This window comes from Marmota marmota, unplaced genomic scaffold, assembly GCF_001458135.2.
Source record: "Marmota marmota marmota unplaced genomic scaffold, marMar, whole genome shotgun sequence".
Lineage (NCBI taxonomy): Eukaryota > Metazoa > Chordata > Mammalia > Rodentia > Sciuridae > Marmota > Marmota marmota.
Genome location: NW_026000272.1, coordinates 10894822 through 10916313, shown reverse-complemented (window position 1 = coordinate 10916313; position 21492 = coordinate 10894822). Strand labels below are relative to the sequence as shown.

At 35.8% G+C, this 21492-nt stretch overlaps 1 protein-coding gene across 1 annotated transcript in view; it reads right to left on the bottom strand.

The window, feature by feature from the left end:
• The window catches only part of Mcf2 (MCF.2 cell line derived transforming sequence), a 111492-nt gene that overhangs the window by 57007 nt on the left and 32993 nt on the right, over positions 1–21492 (bottom strand). Inside the window, exons 2-4 of the mRNA XM_048797012.1 lie at positions 17718–17786; positions 11542–11656; positions 10378–10468 (exon numbers count right to left, since the gene is read on the bottom strand). Of these exons, the coding sequence (XP_048652969.1) occupies positions 10378–10468; positions 11542–11656; positions 17718–17786 (275 nt within the window). The remainder of the gene's footprint in view (positions 1–10377; positions 10469–11541; positions 11657–17717; positions 17787–21492) is intronic.

Sequence of the window (21492 nt, the reverse complement as noted above, 5' to 3'; positions counted from 1 at the left end):
GAAGCAAAATCACTGTCCATAGAATCAGAAGTGATTTTAGGAAGGGATACGGAGTTTTTCACTGCTCATAATTTAAGGATTTTGTGGTGGATGTTTATTAAATTAGTTATTGCTCTGTTTGATAAAGTGGCTTATCCCCAACACTGACAGCTACATAAATTGCTTCTAAAGATAATTCTACATTCTAATTAGATCATTCTTCAGTAAAACCTTCTTATTATTTTTATTATACATTCTCTTTCCTTAACTCATTCAAAATGTTTTCTGATTTACTTGTCATAAAAAAGTAGACAAAATTTGCATTTTTAAAGAAAATACACCACCAAAGGATTAAAACCTCATTTATTGCCTGTATAATTAAATTGACAATGCTTTTTATTTTAGGATTATTTAAGAATTCTCTTCCCAAATATTCTGCTAACTAGATAGCTACTCTTAAATTTAATAGCTATTTGGGGGCAATAGCTATACATGTACTAAATAACTGAGTGGCATACAATTCATTTGATTAACCAGTTACAGTTTCTAGCCTTCCTGCCCATATATGAATAGATATACTTGATTTTTCAATCTCACTCCCATTAGCTAATCTCAGACTTTAACAGGTATTTGCCAAACTGTCATAATAAAAGTGAATCTACAACAGTACATATATAACTATCTTTCATAGCTTCTCTCTCTCTCTCTCTCTCTCTCTCTCTGTGTGTGTGTCTGTCTGTCTGTCTGTCTGTCCCTCTCTCTCTCACACACACACATCCTGAAAATAAATACACACAATCTCACTCTTGCTCTCTCTCACTCTCACTCTCACTCTCACTCTTGCTCTTCATTCAGTACTTTCAAAGCCTTAAAGTAGGGAAAGGAGATTGGATAGCAGCACAAGGCAGTGTCACTATTTATTAAATGCTTATTCCAAGAATTGTGCTCATAATGAACATTATTACAACACTGTACCAAGTGTTTGTAAATAGTAGGTTCATGGAAAGATTATTCTGATTTATCAGGGTGGGACCATTGTAATCAAAAGGATCTTTATTAGCAAAAGGGGGGCTAAGAATGTGGTTCAGTGATAGAGCACTTGCCTAGCAAGTTCAAGACCATGGATTTCATCCCAATACCACAGAAAAAGAAAAATAATGAGAAGGAGGCAGGAGAATCAGAAAAGGAGATGCAGTGACAAAAGCAGAGGTCAGAGTGATTGAAGGGCCACAAGCCAGGGAATGTGGAGTCTTTAGAAGCTGAAAAACTCATGGATATGGACTCTCCTCTAGAACCACTAGAAGGAACACAGCCCAGTTGTCTTCCTGGTTTTAGCCCACAATACTAACCTTGGACTTCTGACTTCCAGAACCATAACAATAAACTTTTTTTTCAGGTCGCCAAGTCTGTAGCAATCTGTTACAGCAACAATAGGAAACCAATACACTGAGGTTTTGTGAGGTAAGAAATTTTTCCAGGCTGCGCATGGTGATTCACGGCTGTAATTCCAGCAACTCAGGAGGCTGAGATGGGAGGATCACGAGTTCAAAGCCAGCCTCAGCAACTTAGTGAGACCCTAAGCAACTCAGGGAGACCTTGTCCCAAAAACAAACAAAAAAAGGCTGGTGATGTGGATCAGTGGTTGGGCACCACTGGGTTCAATCTCCAGTATTAAAAATAAAAAAAAAGAAATTTTTTGAGACCCCCTAGCTTGTAAGAGGCAGCATTAAACCCGGGTTCACCTGATTGTTGAACCATACTCTTGATCAACAGGAATTTGCAGAACCATAGGGGGATAATACAACAATCAGATTCAAGGCTGAAACTCTAAACCTGAAACTAAACAAAGACAAACCCGAATGCCTACCATGTGTTAGGGAAATAATGTAAATGTTATGTAGGCAGGATTTAATTCAAGCAATTGACATGCTTTCCTATATGGTGAGAAACAATAGGAAATGGTGAGAACTGTGATGTACTTGAGAGCATCCAAAAGTGGGGAGGCTCTCTAGTCTGTTACAGCTAAATGTCATGTAGAAAAGTGTGCCCAGCAGGGTCCAATCTTTGCTTTCTCAAGAGAATTCAGAAATCTCTATGTTAAACATTTATTTTTAAAGATGGAAAACAAGTTGAAAGTTTGCTTAAAACTTAACAAGGCCCTGAGTAACTTAGCAAGACCTTGTCTCAAAAATAAAATATAAAAAAGGGTTGTATAGTATGTGATTCCCATTCACAATCTCTCAACAAAAACACCTCACACCTCTGAACATGGGCAAATACACATCCCTTTCTGTGATTGCCGCCTATGATATTCGAATGGGACAGAGCATTCTGGAGAAATTTAAACCTGATAGGATACATGGATTTAAAATTAGTTTGCCTACTCAAAAGGCTGAGCAGGAGGATCACATGTTCTAGGCGAGCATGGACAATTCAGCAAGACCTTGTCTCAAAATAAAAAAATAAATAAAAGAGGCTGGGGATATAGTTCAATCTCCAGTAACACAAATAACAAAAGATTATTTTATGCATGTCTAAAGCATTTTCTCTATATACAGATATTTATATAACTAAAATTTTCAAGATAATCCATTTTAAAGCTGGTATTTAAATGAACAACCAAATAGCATATGGTTTCAGATGCATATTATCACAGCAAATAGAGATCAAGTCAATTGAGCTTTCCCATTATACTTTGAGAATACATTTCTAAATGTTTTGGTATGCTGCTTTAAGAATTTCTAATCTGTATGGTTATATAAACATGAAAAGGCATACTTTCTATTTTCTCCAAAATCAAACTCCAGATTCTAAAACCATAAATCATTTTTTGAGAACTTGTCAAAAAAGCAAAGGGATGTGGTCAAGGGTCAGCTTTATTTTATTTTTTTTGCTTTTCATTTAAAAAAAAAAAAGACTTTTCATGAGAGAGGAAACAGCATTGGTTTTAGCTTCTCGTATGCATTTTTTTAGAGTTCCAACATGTGACTGCTTGAAGGCATATCACTAAAAAGGAAAATGTTGCTCATCGTCATAAGGCTCAGAGCCATGTGTCCAATCATTGTACATAGCCCCACCCCAGGCCTCTGCAGCAGCTCTTACTGGTTCTTTAAGGTAACGGGCACAAAACAAGCTTCCTACCACCTTTCGCTCATAGACAACATATTTCTCTCCTTTTAGTTACACCTACCCTGACTGCCTAGGTACATTGTCTTTCAGCAATAATAACAGCAATAACAAGCATGACAGGCATAAACTCTATACATCATTTCACTATTAAACTCCAGAAAGTAACCTTATTTAATATTCTTTTGTGTGATATCTAAGTGAGGCAATTCACCTACCCTATCCAGTTTTTAATTATTCTAGTTATTTCTTTTAAAATATTTAAAATGCCTCATACAACATAAAATTTTGTGTACTTACAATGCAGTTTATATTCCCATATCTTTTGTTTTTTAACCTTCAGGGCAAATACAGGCAGTAAAAATAAGAGGGTCGCTTGACTGAAAGCCATAATATACCTGCAGGGCTTGTTATACACACTGTCCTATTTAGCCTGCATAACACTGCAATGAAGTAGGTATTATTCCCCTTTTACAGATGAGCAAACTGAAGCACAGCTGGTAAGCAGTAGCACTAAGGCCTATCTGGATCTGAAGCAAGCTCTTCCCAGTCACTTAACAGTTTATACACTGAACACTTAGACTTAATATTTTTCATTTATGAATCACTTGAGCTTGACTCTACAAAATAGAACCAATAATAACATTCAAACCAAGTTATGGGAAACAATTTAGCATCATGGCACCCACTGAATGGAAACTATTATAGTTTAATATCATGACAGAATAGAATGTTGAGATGCTGACATGTGATTGACCTTGATAAGATCTAAACCATCTTTATAGAACATGCTGGGGACATCTTATGACCTTAAGCTATAGAACATAGTTTTTAATGGCATGAGCCACTTCTACACTGTTCTCCCATACCCCCACCATTAAAGACTACAGAAATAATGAGTTACCGACATGTTGCCAAACAATTTGCCAAGTGACCTCAGGAGTAGGGCAGCCCCAACCGATATTCCTTCTTTGTGTTTGTCCTTGTTGTCACATATCTATCTCTTCATCCCCTCCCCCTCACTCAGCTACTATAACTGCAATTTCAACCAAGCAACCAGTTCAATCTTTTCATTGGATTTTTAATTTCATTGGACCATCATCCTTCTAGGCCTATCATGGTCCCCAGGATCAGCCCAACTCCAAAGATCCTTCAAGGTCAAACCAGTCTGTCACAAGTCGGGATTCAAATTTTTCACCTTGGTCAAGTCCTATCCATGCAAGTAAAACAAATTTGCCTGCCACTATAGTTCCAGGCTGTGGATTTAATTCAAACAGTTTCATTTCAGGACACCTGTTCCTAGAGGCCACTTAATTCATTTTTGAGGGGAAAAAACACAGATAAGAATCAAGGAAAGATAATAGAAACATATGGTTTTACTTAAGGTCCAAACAAATATCATCTCTTGTATAAGGTCTTCCCCACCAACCAGAAATTCTTCTGAAATAACTATTTATAAACATATTCCCCCTTCTCTACTAGTTGGGAGTTCCTTCAGCCCAGTAGCCATTCTAATATTGACCACTGAAACCCATGGTATATATATATATATATATAGCACAGTACTAGACACATCTATTCCATGAGTACCTGTGTGCTATATTTATATGTGTATATATTAATATATATATATGTATATTTGAAACTAAGCTTGGCATGGAGAAAACATCTATGTACAGAAAGGAATTGGGAACTTTCTGAAAGCTTAAGTCAGTTACCTTTGATAACAAAAGTACTAATATCATTTCCATACAATACTGCAAAACACATACACAGGCATTTCGTATGCACTGCAAATTGTTTGTTAAATGTCTAACAGTATTATTCTCCTACGACAAAATCATTGGTAGAGCTTAATACATAATTTTATCAAAATGAAGAGTCATACCCTAATTTTAAAAACAGCATTCTGTGCTAAGAGCTGTATTAAGAAAAATCATTTACTCGCCCATGATGCTCACTATCATGCAATAACAATGAAATTTATGCTGTCCCTGTCTTACTCTTGATTCAAAATATCATTTTTTTCCTATGGCCAATTTTTATCTTCTTACCTTTTTGTGTGTGCTATCTTGATTTTTTTCAGTAAACAAGTTTATATTTTACACCATAATATCAATAACAGTATCTCAGGTTTGAAAGAAAATGAGTGGCATTTAAAGCCTTGTGGATGACTAGTTTGCTATTAAATTGATTAGTGTTATTTCAACATTTCTCCAAAATATATATCTAAAGATCATGTTAGAAATTTTCTAGGCAATTTAGTATATGAATGAATAAATGAAGGAAAAAATTAGGTAGAAGAGTATTTGAAAAATTATCTGAGGAGAGATTTCCAAATTTTAGTTTATCCTGAATAAAGAGTCACTTTTTTTCCTTAAAAGAAAAAAAGTTGTCAACAGGCTAGAATTTTGCATCTTTAAACTTTAAGTCTGGAGAAGATCTAAAACCATAAAGATTTCAAATAATTACAGAATTTTATATTTTTTCACTTGTACAATAACACCCAAGAAGTCTGCCTTTTTAAGTGCTGATGAAATCACCTCCAACCCTCTCCATGATATCATACTCTACTTGATGATGGGCAAAGAGAGGAGAAAACCTTTTGTTATATATTATTGTAACTCATGATTTAAAGCTATACCGCCAAATGAATCAACATTGTTAATACACTCAAACAAATAACATGACGAACATGCTCCCTTATAAACTTGATGACATTTTGAAATCATATACTACCTCCTCCACTTCCTTAAATTACCCTACGCCACTATCACAGTAATCACATCAATGCAATCCATGCAAATACAAGACATCATTCTCTCTCCATCTGTCCTTAAAAGCCCCACTCAGCAGTTTGTGCTATAGCACCATGCTGCAGCATCCCTGCACTTGAACTTGGGAATAGGCTTTCCAGGACTGCAGGCAGAGTCCTTACCGCATTCCTTCTGAACCTCATCTTGCCTCTCGGGGGATTTGCTTCTGCCATCTCGCCTAGACACAATTACACTCTTCTTTTCCAATTGTCAGTGCAACATTGATGAAATGTGAGCTGCTTCTGGGGTAGTATTTAAAAACGGCAGCCAAAAATCTCTATCAAACAAAGCTACCGTAGCTGCTTCCATTACCACCGTGGCAGTGCTGCAAAAAAATCCACTATCCCTGATTAGTCAGCTGACAGATCCTTCCCTGCTGCTCATTGTAATTCAGAGTTGACACATTCCCCCAATTACTTAGCCTGATTGAACCTTGTGGATTAGCTTGTGCTGGACTGCTCAAGAAGATCAGGCATGTCCTAAGAGTGGAGGAAGAAAAAATAATCAGTCTCTCCTCCTAGGAACAGTCTGATGGGACTGGCTTTCTCCCCTCTACGCAGTTGGATTTTTAAGGTGGAATGCTAAGAATCTCTGTGAAGGTAGTATTAACTGATAGATTTTACTCTTGTCCTACCCTGGTCTATGATTTAAATTACAAAGCTGCATTGTTTAACTTTTTATTAAATTCTACCCTGGATTGGGAAAGGTTACAGTTTGTGAAATTCTGCCCTGATAGTAATCTAAAAAGAACAGAACATGTAAACTTCTACAATGGATAGGATTCTCACTCAAATTAACCTTTCCCCCAAAGAGCTAGAAGACAGAATTTTTAATTTTCTCACCACAAAGAAATCATAAATGTTTTAGGTGATAGATATGCTAGTTACCCTGAATTGGTCATTATACAATGTATATATTAATTAAAACATCATATTGTGCCCCCATTAAAATGTACAATTATTATGTCAATCAACAATAATTTTTTTAAAAAATCTCTTCTCATTAATTATAAAGTATAACCTAACTTTTTATTTTGGAATCTGTAAATTAAGGTCTTCAAATTGAATTGTATTATTATTTCATAGACACTTAAAGTAATATGCCATAGTTACACCTGCCTGCATAATTGTAACTTCCACTAAAAATTCTTTAGGAAGGTCAATTTACATTCTTGAAATGAGCTCATATTCAATACTTACCTTTATTTCAAACAGTGCCCAATTGCTACTGATGGTTGAGATATAATTAATGTGCTCTTAAGTATCAGAAACATTTAAAATGGTTGAAAAAATACAAAACAACCTATAGCCACACCATTCATGTCTACTTTGTGTACAACAAGAGAAATGAAAAATTGTGCTCCATTTGTGTACTATGAACTGAAATGCATTCTGATGTCATGTATAACAAATTACTACAAATAAATTTTTTAAATAATATAAAAAATAAATATAGTAAGGGAAACTCAAAAACTATTAAAGAATTTCATATGGCTGGTAATAACTGATTCCTAGCAACTCTGGTCTGATAGAAGTGGGCCATATGAAATTTCCAAAACCAGTACCAATGTTGTCAGCTCATGTCACAAGCACCTGTACCCCACCTTACCCCCGTGCCATCAATTTGGCAGTTATGAGAACAAAAGGACTCTGAGCACTGAGCTCTTTACTGAAAATGGTTCATCCTTCCCCACTGAGAGAGCATTCCTAAGAAAACAAAAAGGAGAATATCACTCTTTAGGAATAAGTGGTATCCCTCTATTGGCCTCAAATGGATAGAATCCACATAATCTGTTTCTTTTATGCAAAATGATATATCTGTTCCAACCAACCTATTTGATTAATATAAGTAAAACTTTACCAAAAGACTGATGTCATGTGCCAAACAGATATTGAAAATTTAAATTAAGTATAGTGTTGGCCAAAAGAAAAAGAAAACCAGGCAGTAAAAAAAAATATTTTATTGCAACAAGTGCTATACTTAGTATAAAAGAATTGATTATTGGCATAAACCAAAGACTATTCCACAAGCTCAAGGAAAATCCAAAAAGGCCACAGCAAGGAAAATTACTTTTACTTCATTTAGCCCCACTGATAGGACTCAATAATATATGGAGGGCAGATTTATCTTCTACAAGGCAAAAAAAGCCACTGAATTTAGTTGTTGTATATCCATATATCATTTGGAAAATGACACAAAGCAGCAAGTAGAAAGGGAACCAACTGAAATTCATGAAATTTCATTTCTTGCTTTAGCTATTTTGGTTACTTAGCTATCTGACCTTGGGTTCAACCTTTTCAAAATATATGTAGCAATGTAATTTCATCATCTATGAGATAATTATGGCAATACCTGCCTATAATACCTGCCAGGAAATAAGAAGAATCAACATTACTTAATAAGTGTGAATGCTTTTTGAAAAAGCAAAAATATACATGAAGGTTCTGCTATTTTATTTTAGTAACTTATTTGAAGCTGGTATTCTCTCCACTGCTTATGATCAAACAACTCTTAAAAAAAAAAAAAAACTTTGAAAATTAGCCCAAGATGAGGAATAATTCATGCTGGATTGGGAAAGAATAATGATCTCACTCATTTTGCCATGTAAATGCTAGTATTTTATTTTCCCTTTGAGACTAGGTCTCACTATGTTGCCCAAGCTGGTCTGGAAATCCTGGGCTCAAGCAAGATCGTGTCTCAGCCTCCCAAGTGGCTGGGATTATAGGGGCATGCCATGCCACTACATTCTGCTTTGAGTGCTAATATATTTTTATACTAATTGATAAAATAGTATAGCAAAAAGGAGTATTCACTTAGAACTCCAACAACGTATACTTTGGTCTTGTCTTTGCAACTAAATCTACTTCCTCTAGTGGGAGTGGCCTCCTAAATCAGCAAGGAGACAAAATTAGAATTTCTGATAGAACTAAGAAGTTCTTGTTTTCTAGGCATAGTAGGATAACTATAGATAATGATAATGCATATTTCAAAAAGCTAGAAAAAAAAGATGTTTTCACCATAAAGTAGTGATATACATTTAAAGAGATAATCCATTACAAAGTGCTGAGTTTTACATTATAAAATGTATGTATGTATCAAAACATCACATGGTACCCTATAAATATGTAAAATGTTTTACGGTACTGGTGATTAACCCAAGGGTATCCTTACCACTAAGCTACATCCTTTAATTATCTCATAGATGATGAAATTACATTGCTACATATATTTTGGAAAGGTTGAACCCAACGTCAGATAGCTACATCCCTTTTTATTTTGAGACAGGGTCTCACTAAGTTGCTTAAGGCTTCACTAAGTTGCTGAGGCTGGCCTAGATCTTGTGATCCTTCTGCCTCAGTTGTCCTTATCTCGCCCCACCCCCATTGCTGGGATTATAGGAATGTACCACCACACTGTGACAATTTTTATATTTTAATGTAACAGCTAAAAATAAATTTAACTCCCCACTATATTATATATTGCTGAGTGTCCTTTTTTTGCAAATAAAGTAATGGATGTACACAAAATAGAGCCACACCATTCATGTCTACTTTGTATACAACCAGAGAAATGAAAAACTGTGCTCCATTTGTGTACTATGAACTGAAATGCATTCTGATGTCATGTATAACAAATAACTACAAATAAATTTTTTTAAATAATATAAAAAATAAACAAAGTAATGGAAACTCAAAAACTGTTAAAGAATTTCAGATGGCTGGTAATAACTGATTCCCAGCAACTCTGGTCTGATAGAAGTGGGCCACATGAAACTTCCAAAAACAGTACCAATCTTGTCAGCTCAGGAGGAGTCTATGAGTTCCCCCTACTCATGTATGAAAGGAAAGTGTCACACAAAGTCACTATATCCTAGTGAGCCTAATAATGTAAAAGATCATCCTGGCTGTGGGCATGATTGTACTCCTCATATTGTTTCTTTTTGGAAAACTGTTCATTTACTGGGTCTTAGAATACTGGGGACTAGATTCCAATATGGGAGATTTGTTATTTTGTAGGTGACTCATCTCCCTACCTTATCCAAGTCTAGAAAGATGCATACTAAAATGTTATAAAGGGCTTATTTCTGGGTGGCTAGATTTATTCATTACATTTTAAACTTTCTTCATTATACTTTTCTACATACAATGAGTATATATCACAGCTTTTTTTTTTAAAGTTCCCATAAAAACTTGCTTTGCTCTGAAAGGAATATAGAACCATGTGTCTTTGCTCACTTATAACTTGAACAACCAACTATTCATCCTTTCCCATTAAGATTTGCATTGGGGAGTTGTTTATTTACCTCTGTCTCCTCTACAAATCTTCTTCCTACATTTCCTCCTCATTATCTCATCTGCTTATTGTTTCTGTCAACATCAAAACAATCTACACCCCCAAAACAGAGAGTATAATGTAAACCAAAAAAGAAGTTACTATAGAATACAAAGGTACTTACAGAGATTTTTTGGAGAGATATCTTAAGAGAGGACCATGTATCCAATCTTCGATCCAAAATAATGGTAAACCGGGAATCAGACCCATTTTGCCTGCAAGGTAAGTGGAAATGATAACCTTGTCTTAGTAATTACCCAAATTTTCTCTATATGCCTTTATTTCTGATTATTTCATTTACATTTGATATTTGACTAAAACAGATTTATATTTTGAAATCTATTACAAAGTGCTTATATAAGCAGTTTAATTCTATGTTCCCGTACTCATGATTTAAAATTTCTTCTTCAACACTAATACCAATCTTTTAAATAGGAAAGTGATAGTGCAATGAAGATAGGTCACTAAAGTGGATTTCTTGGGGGTGGGAAAACCCAAAGATAACTGTTCTTCATCACAACCACATTTAACTTTTCATCAACAGCCAATGATCCATTCATTCAGAAAAATACTATTAAATATATTTTGCTACCTCTAGCTTGTTCCTTGAGAAGATAGTTCAGTGGATTATATAACATTTATTTGCCCTAAAAAGACCATTTTTAAGCTTCAACAGTTAAACTACAAATTTGGTCTTCTAGGATTTGATTTTTGCTCACAAGACTCTTCAAATGTTACATTCTAGATTTATGCTCTCTTATTCTTCAGGGTTAGTAAATGGAATATGTTTCCTTTAAAAAGCTGTCTTCAACGTTTAAAAAAATTTCTAAGGAGACTTTTCAATTTTTTATTGTAAAGCATTCTCGTTCCAAATGATTCTAATGTCAATTCATTCCTCCTAGTATCTCCCAATTCCACTATTGAGTCTACTTGAGATGCAGTCTTGTGATCCTTGGAAGAAATGAAGAAAGTCTATCCTCACTCTTAATGTAAATTAAAGTCTTTATGTAAGATTATCATTCTTAGTCTTCATGAGAACAAATACTTCTAGACTGCTAATTTTATTTTCATAGACTCTCAGTATAAGGTTTATAGCAATTAGGTAGCTGTCAGTTTCCTCTTTGGTTATATTTCTTTTCTACTCTGAAGGTAAGTCTGTTTATTATTCATAATAATAATAATAATAATAATAATAATAATAGCTATATTAACAAGCCATTTTCCTAGTATAACATTTGAATGGGTACTTGATATAAAACATATTGAAAAAAATAATAAAATGCTACACCTTGCAATAGATGTCAGGTAAGTGAGGACTTTTGCTATTACTTCCTCTGGTATACATCTAAAATTACAGTTTTCTGGAAATGTAATGATCCAAGCATTGTCCTTTCCTCGGCCACCTAAAATAGTAAAACAAAATCAACCAAATTAGCAATTTATGTGACAACAATACAAGGAAAAAGATTCTAGATATAAAGGAGGGAAGGGTTTAGAAGACTGAGGTCAACAAAATTTTTTAGGTTATTAATATCCACATAAACCAAAATGGCAGCAAGCTCCTCATACTTTAAGTTGAAAAAGTGGCAGGATGGCTTCTAAACGAAAAATCAAAGAAAGAAGAATGAATATAACCAGAAGTAAATTTCATGAAATATGTGTAATAAATATAGTTGAAGAAATAGCTGATCTCCCAAGTTGGATAATCAAGGGAGCTTAGGGAATAACTGTTTCTATTTCAGTGTTAAGAGCCTGAAATCCAAATGAGGGATTGACAGCAACTGGAGAACTTGAAAAGATTGACCTCATAGAATCATGGTAAGCATAAAAAGATGGAAGAAACAAACTAGAGGAAGTAAGTGATGGTCTAACGTATTTATGAAAATAACAACAAAATAAATAATAGCAGCAGTAGTATAGAGATTTTATTAACACAAAAAAACCTCACAAATTCACTGTTAAAATTTAACATGGAGGGCTGGGGTTGTGGCTCAGAGGTAGAGCACTTGCCAAGCATGTGTGAGGCACTGGGTTCGATCCTCAGCACCACATAAAAATAAATAAATAAAATAAAGGTATTGTGTACATCTACAACTAAAAATTTAAAACAATTTAATGTATAGCCTGGATGGTGAATCAAAGTTCAAACAGGGCAAGGGGTTAAGATTAGGCCCCTCCAGGCTCCATCTCTTAGGCCCCCCACCATACTGTGAACCAGGAGAATTTCTATCCAGCAGTACCTCCTCCAGCTGTACCTCGACTAGATGGGTACCATGGGGAAGCTCGGGTCCCAGGAGTTGTAGGTGAGACTTCCCTTGGCCCATTTCCATAAGGACTTGGAGCAGGGATAACTGTCATTGAGATTCCTTGTGGAGAATAACTGGATTGGCACTGGGCTTTCATTTTGAGGTAAACTGCCATCTCTATATGTCCCTCTGCCAAGCCCTGTAGCCCCCTATTCAGCCTGGGTGATGAAGTACATTGAGCATGAATGCCATGTAGTGCTGAAATGAGCTTTTACACGTTTAAGGTCCCAAACTGCAGCTGGCCTAAACACCTACACAGAGAATGAGTGATCAATAAAAATTAAGTGCTAAATGGAATTTGAACAATTATTTTAGGAAGAAATTTGCAGGGTGATCTTTTAATTTAGCTTGCTAATAGAAAAAATATAGACACAATTGTGATTCTTATTGGCTGAATCAAAGTGAATATGTAAAAGTATTTTTAAAAATTCAATGTATGATAAAATATGATAATGGCAAAGGAGATAAAATGGAGTGATAAAAATACTCAATCCAAAAAAAGGAAGAAATGGAGGAAAAACAATGAATGGGAGAAATATAAAATAAATAGTAATATGGTAGATTTAAACCCAACTATATGAATAATCACATTACATGAAAATGATCTAGACATTACAATTAAAAGTGAAAGATCATCAAACTAGATAAAAAAAGATCCAACCTGGGGCTGGGGTTGTGGCTCAGTGGTAGAGCACTTGCCTGGCATGTGTGAGGCCCTGGGTTCAACCCTCAGCACCACATAAAAATAAATAAATAAAGTAAAAATCCATTAACAACTAAAAAAAAGTTTAAAAGATCCAACCATATGCTGCCTACAGTAAATAAACTTTAAATATAAAAGAACAAATGTACTGGGGCTGTGATTGTGGCTCAGTGGTAGAGCACTTGCCTGGTAAATGTGAGGCACTGGGTTCAGGTCTCAGCACCATATTTAAATAAATGAATAAAATAAAGGTCTGTCAACAACTATTTTAAAAAAAAAGAACAAATGTACTAAAAGCAAAAGGATAGAAAAAGATGCACCAGGCTAATAGTAGTCAAAAAGAATCTGTCTAATATTAGACAAAGTAGATTTAAGAGCCAAGAATATTACTAGCTAATAAGAAGTTCATTTGGTAATGATAATGTGATTAATTCATTAAGGGAACATAATCCAAAATACTTATGCACCTTAAAACAGAGCTTTCAAAATATATGAAGCAAAAACTGATAAAGCAGCAAGAAGAAATAGACAAATCTACAATTTTAGTCAGAAATTTCAGCTGGGTTCCATGGTGCATGCCTATAATCCCAGGTGGTTGGTAGGCTAAAACAGGAGGATTGCAAGTTCAAAGCCAACCTCAGCAATTTAGCAAGGCCATAAGCAACTTTGTGAGACCCTGTCTCAAAATAAAAAATAGAAAAAAGGGCTGGAGCCAGGCACAGTGGCGCATGCCTATAAACCCAGTGCTAAGGCAGGAGGATCATGAGTTCAAAGCCAGCCTCTGCAACTTAGTGAGGCCTTAAGCAACTCAGTGAGATGCTGTCTCTAAAGAAAATACAAAATAGGGATGGGGATGTGGCTCAGTGATCAAGTGCCCCTGGGTTCAATCCCCGTACCAAAAAAGAAGGGGGTAGTGGAGCTGGGGATATGGCTAAGTGGTTAACCACCCATCTCTCAATAACTAATAGAACATGTAGCAAAACATTTGCAAGGATACTGTATAAATGAACAAACTCTCAACCAACATGACCTAAATGAACTCTATGGAACCCTCTACCAAATGAAAACAAGATACACACTTTTCTCTAGTGCACATGGGAAAAAACCAAATTAATTATTTATCTTAATCTTTACTAAGGGAAATTTGAGGGATAGTTCTCAAATTATCTTTTGAATTAAACAAATCAAGATTATTAAATCAAAAAAGCATTAATCTTTGCTATATGGTATACTAGAATTAAACAGCAAAGTGGAAATAATCAGTAAGAATAATGGAATCCACCTAAGAGTTTTCAAAGAACTCAAAAGAGAAACTGTACAACCCTGAACCAAAAGATTTAGCAAATCATTAAACAAAGGGCTTCTACAGGTAAGGCATGATATAGAACAAAGTATATAAATAATATATAATTGAATATATATCCTATATATAAAAAATATAACTATAATCTTGCCAAGAAAGCTGACGAGTACTCTAGTTTAGGACAGAACAATTTAATACTAATGCAAACTACACCCATCAAAGTAAAGGATATTTGGCTCCTATAGGGGTAAAATATCACTGATTAATCTATAAACTGTTACTACCACTCAGCACCTAACAGTACTATACTAGATGGTAAATTTGTGAGAAAAGAACAAAAGATATTTATACTCTAATTGGGAAGTTTTAATTATTTTTCTCTCTGGGAACATTTTCCTCAAAAGAAACCATAAACATTTTTAAAATAAATACAAAAAGTAGATAAGGGGGCTGGGGGCTGGGTAACGTGATTGCCTAGCATGCAAGAGGCACTGGGTTCGATCCTCAGCACCACATAAAAATAAAATAAAGGCATTCTGTCCATCTACAACTACAATTAAAAAAAAAAGCAGATAAGGAATGAAAAGTGTGGAGAAGGGTAGGGAACAGCAAACCCTGAGGAAGATTATAATTCAGAATCCTTTAGAAAACACTGAGGGGCAGGCAGTTGTAGCTCTGTGACAGAGCACTTGGCTAGCATTCATGAGGCTCTGGGTTCCATCCCCAGCTCAAAAAAAAAAAAATCACTGATAATCTTTTGTTTATTTCTTGCAGTGCTGGGGGTCAAACCCAAGGCCTCACATGCTAGCTGAATATTCTACCACTGAGTTACAACTCCAGACTGGAAAACACTGATAATCTTAAGTAAAATCTCTAAATCTTAAAAGTAAACCTAACATACCACTAAATTTACTAAGACAGAACAGTAATCCCCCTTTATCCATGGGGAATGCATTCTAAGACCCTGGGGGTCTAAAACCACAGGGAGTTCCAATCCTACTAAAAACGTTTTTTTGTTTTTTTGTTTTTTTCCTATATGCCCTGCAGGGTTGCTCATAGTCCCCAAGTTAATCTGTCCTTCCATGTTTTATGCCCTGGTATCACCTTTAGCATCATTATTATTTTTTGTTTTGGCGGGGGTTTGCAGTGCTGGGTATGGAACCCAAGGCCTCTACATGCCAAGCAAGCACTCTATCACTGAACTACATCCCAGCCCCAGTATCAGTATTCTTGTGCTTTGGGACTATTCTTAAGAAAAATAAGGGTTACTTAACATAAGCCCTGTAAAACCATGACAGCTGATCTGCCTACAAACATGGTTACTAATTGACTAACAAGCTAGTTACACAGCGTGGAGATACTAGACAAAGGGATGATTCACATCCCAGGTGGGACAGACTGGGACAGTATGAGATTTCAGAATGGTGTACCATTTAAAACTTAGGAATTGCTTATTTCTAGAATTTTTCATTTAATATTTTTAGACCATAGTTGATCACAGGTAACTGAAACTACAAAAAGTAAAATCACAGATAAGGAAGTGCTGTTATATACTTTGTAAAATAAAATATAAAACCACATTAAATAAATCACCCCAAATTCACAATTACAATAATTATGATCATCAAAAAGCAGAAGCCAGACTAAAGTGTCCGATTAGTATTACCTACAAAGTAAATGCTTATTTATTAAAATGAGCATGTAGGAGAAATAAATAAGATAGCTTCTTGTACTATCAATACCTAGAAAATACCATTTTCATAAAAGCAATGCATATTCTGGTAACTTTTTCTTTATCTGTTTAATATAATAAATAAAATGTAGGCCAGGCATGGTGGTATGCACCTATAATCCCAGTGACTTGGGAGGGAGGCTGAGGCAGGAAGATTGCAAGTTCAAGACTAGCCTCCACAAGTTCAAGATTAGCCTCAGCAACTTAGCACAACTCTGTCTCAAAATAAAAATTAAAAAGTGCAGGGGATATGCCTCAGAGGTAAACTGCCCCTGGGTTCAATCCCTAATAGCTAAATAAATAAATAAAATGTATAATGGTATCATTCGAATTACTGTAATATCTAAAAAATAATGTGCTTATTTTTAAGCAAAATTTTCTCTAGAATATGACCAGAAGCAAAAGGGGCAGAGTGGTTTACCATAATTATATCTCTAAAATATATATAATGCTACTTAGAAGCATTAAAAACAATAGTGAAGGCATGTATCCATCAATGGATGAATGAATAAACAAAGTATGGTATATACATACAATGAAATGTAATTCAGCCTTAAAAAAGAAAGAAATTCTGCCAGACATCATAGCACATGCCTGAAATCCCAATGACTTGGGAAGCTGAGGCAGGAGAATCTCAAGTTTGAGGCCAGACTCAGCAAATTAACAAGACCTTAAGCAACTCAGTGAGACCCTGTCTCTAAATAAAATACAAAATAGGGATGGGGATGTGGCTCAGTGGTCAAGTGCCCCTGAGTTCAATCCCCAGTATAAAAAAAAAATGGGGGGGAGGGTGTTTAAGATGGCAAATTTTATGTTATATGTACTTCACTGCAATATTTAAAAATTATAGAAAAATGCATATACCTATTTGAGAAAAGTAAATTTCATCATATGTAAATGAAAGCCTAAAAATAAACTTAATGCATGCTGCTTAATTAGGATCACCTGTCAACATATGCAGTAACCTTTGAGTAATAGGAGCAACAGTGAAGGAGAAAAACCTCAAAGAAGCTACCTCAGCCGCCACTCTCTCACTCACCCTGTGCCTACCTACAAGATATATTCCCTGTCATGGATGTCTGAAGCCTTGTCTGAAAACCATAAGTATAAGAGTAGTTAAGGTTGGTTCTAATCATACATTTAAACATCTTTAAAACCTCTGATTAGTCTCTAAATGTCCATTTGGTTAGCAACTGGTGTACAATATATTCATATATGTTAAAATAATGCTTTTCAAACATACAGAGACACACACACACACACATACACACGGGGAAAGAGAGAGAGAGAGACAAAGAGAGAGAGAGAGAGAGAGAGAGAGAGAGAGAGAGAGGGAGGGAGGGAATTATAAGTGCCAAACTAACTCTGCTGATCATTTCATACATTTGTCTACACTAAATACATCAGAAAGTTTGCTTACCAGACAGGAAGGCGATGTCTTGCATTAATAAATGACTGATGTCCTTTACACGGAGGAGCAGCTCTGTTTCTATAACAAATAAGAAATAAGAGGAAATAACATCCATGCTAAAATACAGCTGAAAACATATACATGATTTCTCAATGTGGCCAAAACAACCCTGGAGCTCCAGCAGATCTCCATCCACAGACACACTGCTAATCTTCTCTTTCCTCCTCTCAGCTATAAGGCACGGAAATTATGCTCTTAAAAATATCACCAGGCACGTAGGACACGCGACCTACTTCTCAATCTATGTCCGGGACATAAACTGCTCTCACTCACCAGAAAGCCAAGGGCAAAGATGCAAACTCCAGGACATCCGGAATTATTTCAAGGATGGATAGTCACATTGAGACATTGTAGCACATTGTCTTCTTCTGATAGTGCCTTTCATTCCACAAAGCTTTATTATTAACAACATGGCACCTTTAGGATCCTCAAAATAACCCTGATGTAGATATTTTTATGCATCTTATAAGTCAGGAAGGTGTTTCAGAGAGTACAATGAGGCAATTTACCTTGTGGTCTTCTGAGTCACAAAGGCCTGGATTCAAATTCAGCTTGTTGCATTTACTGGCTATATAACCCTAGGCAAGTTAAAGCCCCCTCTAAGTCTCAATTTCCTCCTCTATAAATCAGGAATAATAACATCTACCTCACAAGGTACTCTGCCAAGGAAATGTGAAATAGCAGGCATAAGAGTAGGTGTTTGATATACAATAGCAGGTTAACTCATTTTTTATCACTATAAATGAAACTATGCCTGTGCATTATTCAATGTATTTTAGTTGTCTCAGATCTTAAGTTCTAACCTGTAATGTTCAAATCTACGAAACTCTACAGGAGCCAAAAATCAAAGTCCATTATCTGCTTCTGGTCCATGAATAAGGATAACATTTTAAAAGAAAACAGGTCATCGAACCAGGCTATTTTGGATTGCTGAGTTTAGTGCCTGTAGTTCCATGTCTCTTACTGAAGCCATATTTTTTCACCTGCTCTCTGATAAAAAGTGTCTTCAAAGTCCTAGACTCTGGTGGTGTGAGACTGATGACACACTACCCTTGCAGTTTTCCTCAAATCATACCATTTGGATGTGGTTTATCAAGGTCAATCCTTCCCAAGGGAATTAAATAAACAGATTATTGATCACACATGAGACAGTGGAATAGGGTCTCTGTTACAGAATGACCACCCCACCCCTTGGTGAAACATAAATTAATTGACAAGAAGCTACAAGCCATTACAAACCTGCAATTGGTCAGAACATACAATCCATTCTTAAAAATGTCTTGTAATATTAGATTTTTGTCATGTCCTAAGCCAAAGCATACACACAGACATATGCAATTATTCTATCAATGTTGCATGTTTCCTCAGGTAAAAGAATGTTTCTAGCAGCCACAAATATGTGTCACACATTGATATTTTTAGGCATGGAGACATGGAGGAAGGATAGTGGAAAAAGGGCTCGAATTCTCCCTGTCCTCATAAGCCTATAAAACTGACAACACTCTAAGGTTTAAATGAAAGATCATTTGACATAAAAATTTGCCTATATAATAAGAGATCCAAATTTCTCCCCTGATTTATCAATAGAAATACCTATAAAGAGCAATTGATGCCAGGTGCTCCAGCATGTACTGTAATTCCAACAGCTTGGGAGGGTGAGGCAGGAGGATCACAAGATCAAGACCAGCCTCAGCAACGAAGACAGGCCCTGCCTCAGAAAAACAAAAACAAAAACACCACAACTAGGGGATATAGCTCAGTGTTAACATGACCCTAGATTCAATCCCCAGTACCAAAAACAAAAATATATGAATTTTATGTCAGATGACAGGTATGGAAGTACTAATATGTGCAAGTCAAGTCCTCCCATATCATTAGACTCTTGCATAAGTATAGAAACTATATCTATTTACTCTACAATTCAGACATTCATGCAATGAGAGGCCTCAGGGCATAAAATAAAAGGCTGTGGGCTAGGAGTAGGAACACCAGGACCTTGTGTTAGCTCAGCAATTTTGTTGCTCTATAATCTTAAGTAAGTCACTCCCCGCCACTCCCCTTATTATACCCATTCTATGAGATCCAACATGTGAAATCCACAGATATATAAAAAATAATGGTGTTTTCTATATCTAAAATATCTCCCAGAATTGTGCCAACAAAATAACATTTCCAGTCAGGCACAGTGGCACATATCTGTAATCCCATCAGCTCATGAGGCTGAAGCAGGAGGATTGCAAGTTCAAAGACAGCCTCAGCAATTTAGAGAGGCCCTAGGCAACTCAGGGAGACCCTGTATCTAAATAAAATATTTTTAAAAAGGGCTGGGGATGTGGCTGAGTGATTGAAAGCTGCTGGGTTCAAAAATAAATAAATAACACATTTCCATACTAATGAAAAAAGATGCAATCATGATTAAAAGAGATGTTACTGGCCTGGGGTTGTGGCTCCATGGTAGAGCATTTACCTAGCATGTGTGAGGCACTGGGTTCTATTCTCAGCACCACATAAAAAATAAATTAGGGCTGGGGGTGTGGCTCAAGCGGTAGCGCGCTTGCCTGACATGTGCGAGGTGCTGGGTTTGATCCTCAACACCACATAAAAATAAAATAAAGATATTGTGTCCATGGGCTGGGGATATTGTGTCCATGGGCTGGGGATGTGGCTCAAGCGGTAGCGCGCTCACCTGGCATGCATGTGGCCCGGGTTCGATCCTCAGCACCACATACAAACAAAGATGTCGTGTCCGCTGAAAACTAAAAAATAAATATTAAAATTCTCTCTCTCTCTCTCTCTCTCTCTCTCTCTCTCAAATTTTTTTTAAAAAAAAGATATTGTGTCCACCTAAAACTAAAAAAATAAATATTATAAAAAATAAATAAAATAAATTAATAGGACTAGTGTTGTAGCTCAGTGGCAGAAGCTTGCCTAGCATGTGCAAAGCATCGGATTGGATCCTCAGCACCACATAAAAACAAACAAATAAAATAAAGGAACTCTGTCCATCTACAACTACAAAAAAATTTAAAGAAATTAATTAATTAATAAAAATAAAGTCCATCAACAACTAAAATATATGTGTGTGTGTATATATATCTATATAAAGAGATAAGTACTTTAAGAAATGATCAGGGGGCTAGGGATGTGGCTCAAGCGGTAGCGCGCTCACCTGGCATGCATGGGGCACTGGGTTCAATCCTCAACACCACATAAAAATAAAATAAAGATTCTGTGTCCACCGAAAACTAAAAAAAATAAATAAATATTTTTTAAAATTCCCTCTCTCTCTCTCTTAAAAAAAAAAGAAATGATCAGGTTCTGGGTTGGAAACACTGAACAGAGAGAAAATAACACAGGAGATATGGGGTCATCACTGAGCAGTCACAGAGGTGACAGTGTTGCTGAAAATAAAGAGAAGTAACGAGTACTGGATTCTGAGAAAGTTATGACACTGAATTCTACCCTGCTTTGTATCTGGCCCTCTTGCATTTCCATGCGATTTCCTCCTGAAATGCAAAACTGAGAACAAATATGATTTATAACGTTTCTCTTGCTGACCCTTTAAACTCTTTTGTTCCAGAGCATGAGAAATAAAAGGCCTAGATCACCAAAGCTGGATCAAGCCACATTACAGCATGTTCCTTGCTGACCAGATGCATGTTTCATAAGAAGTTTGTCAAGCTGCCCCATGTTGAAAGTTCCATTACAAAAAAAAAAAAAAAAG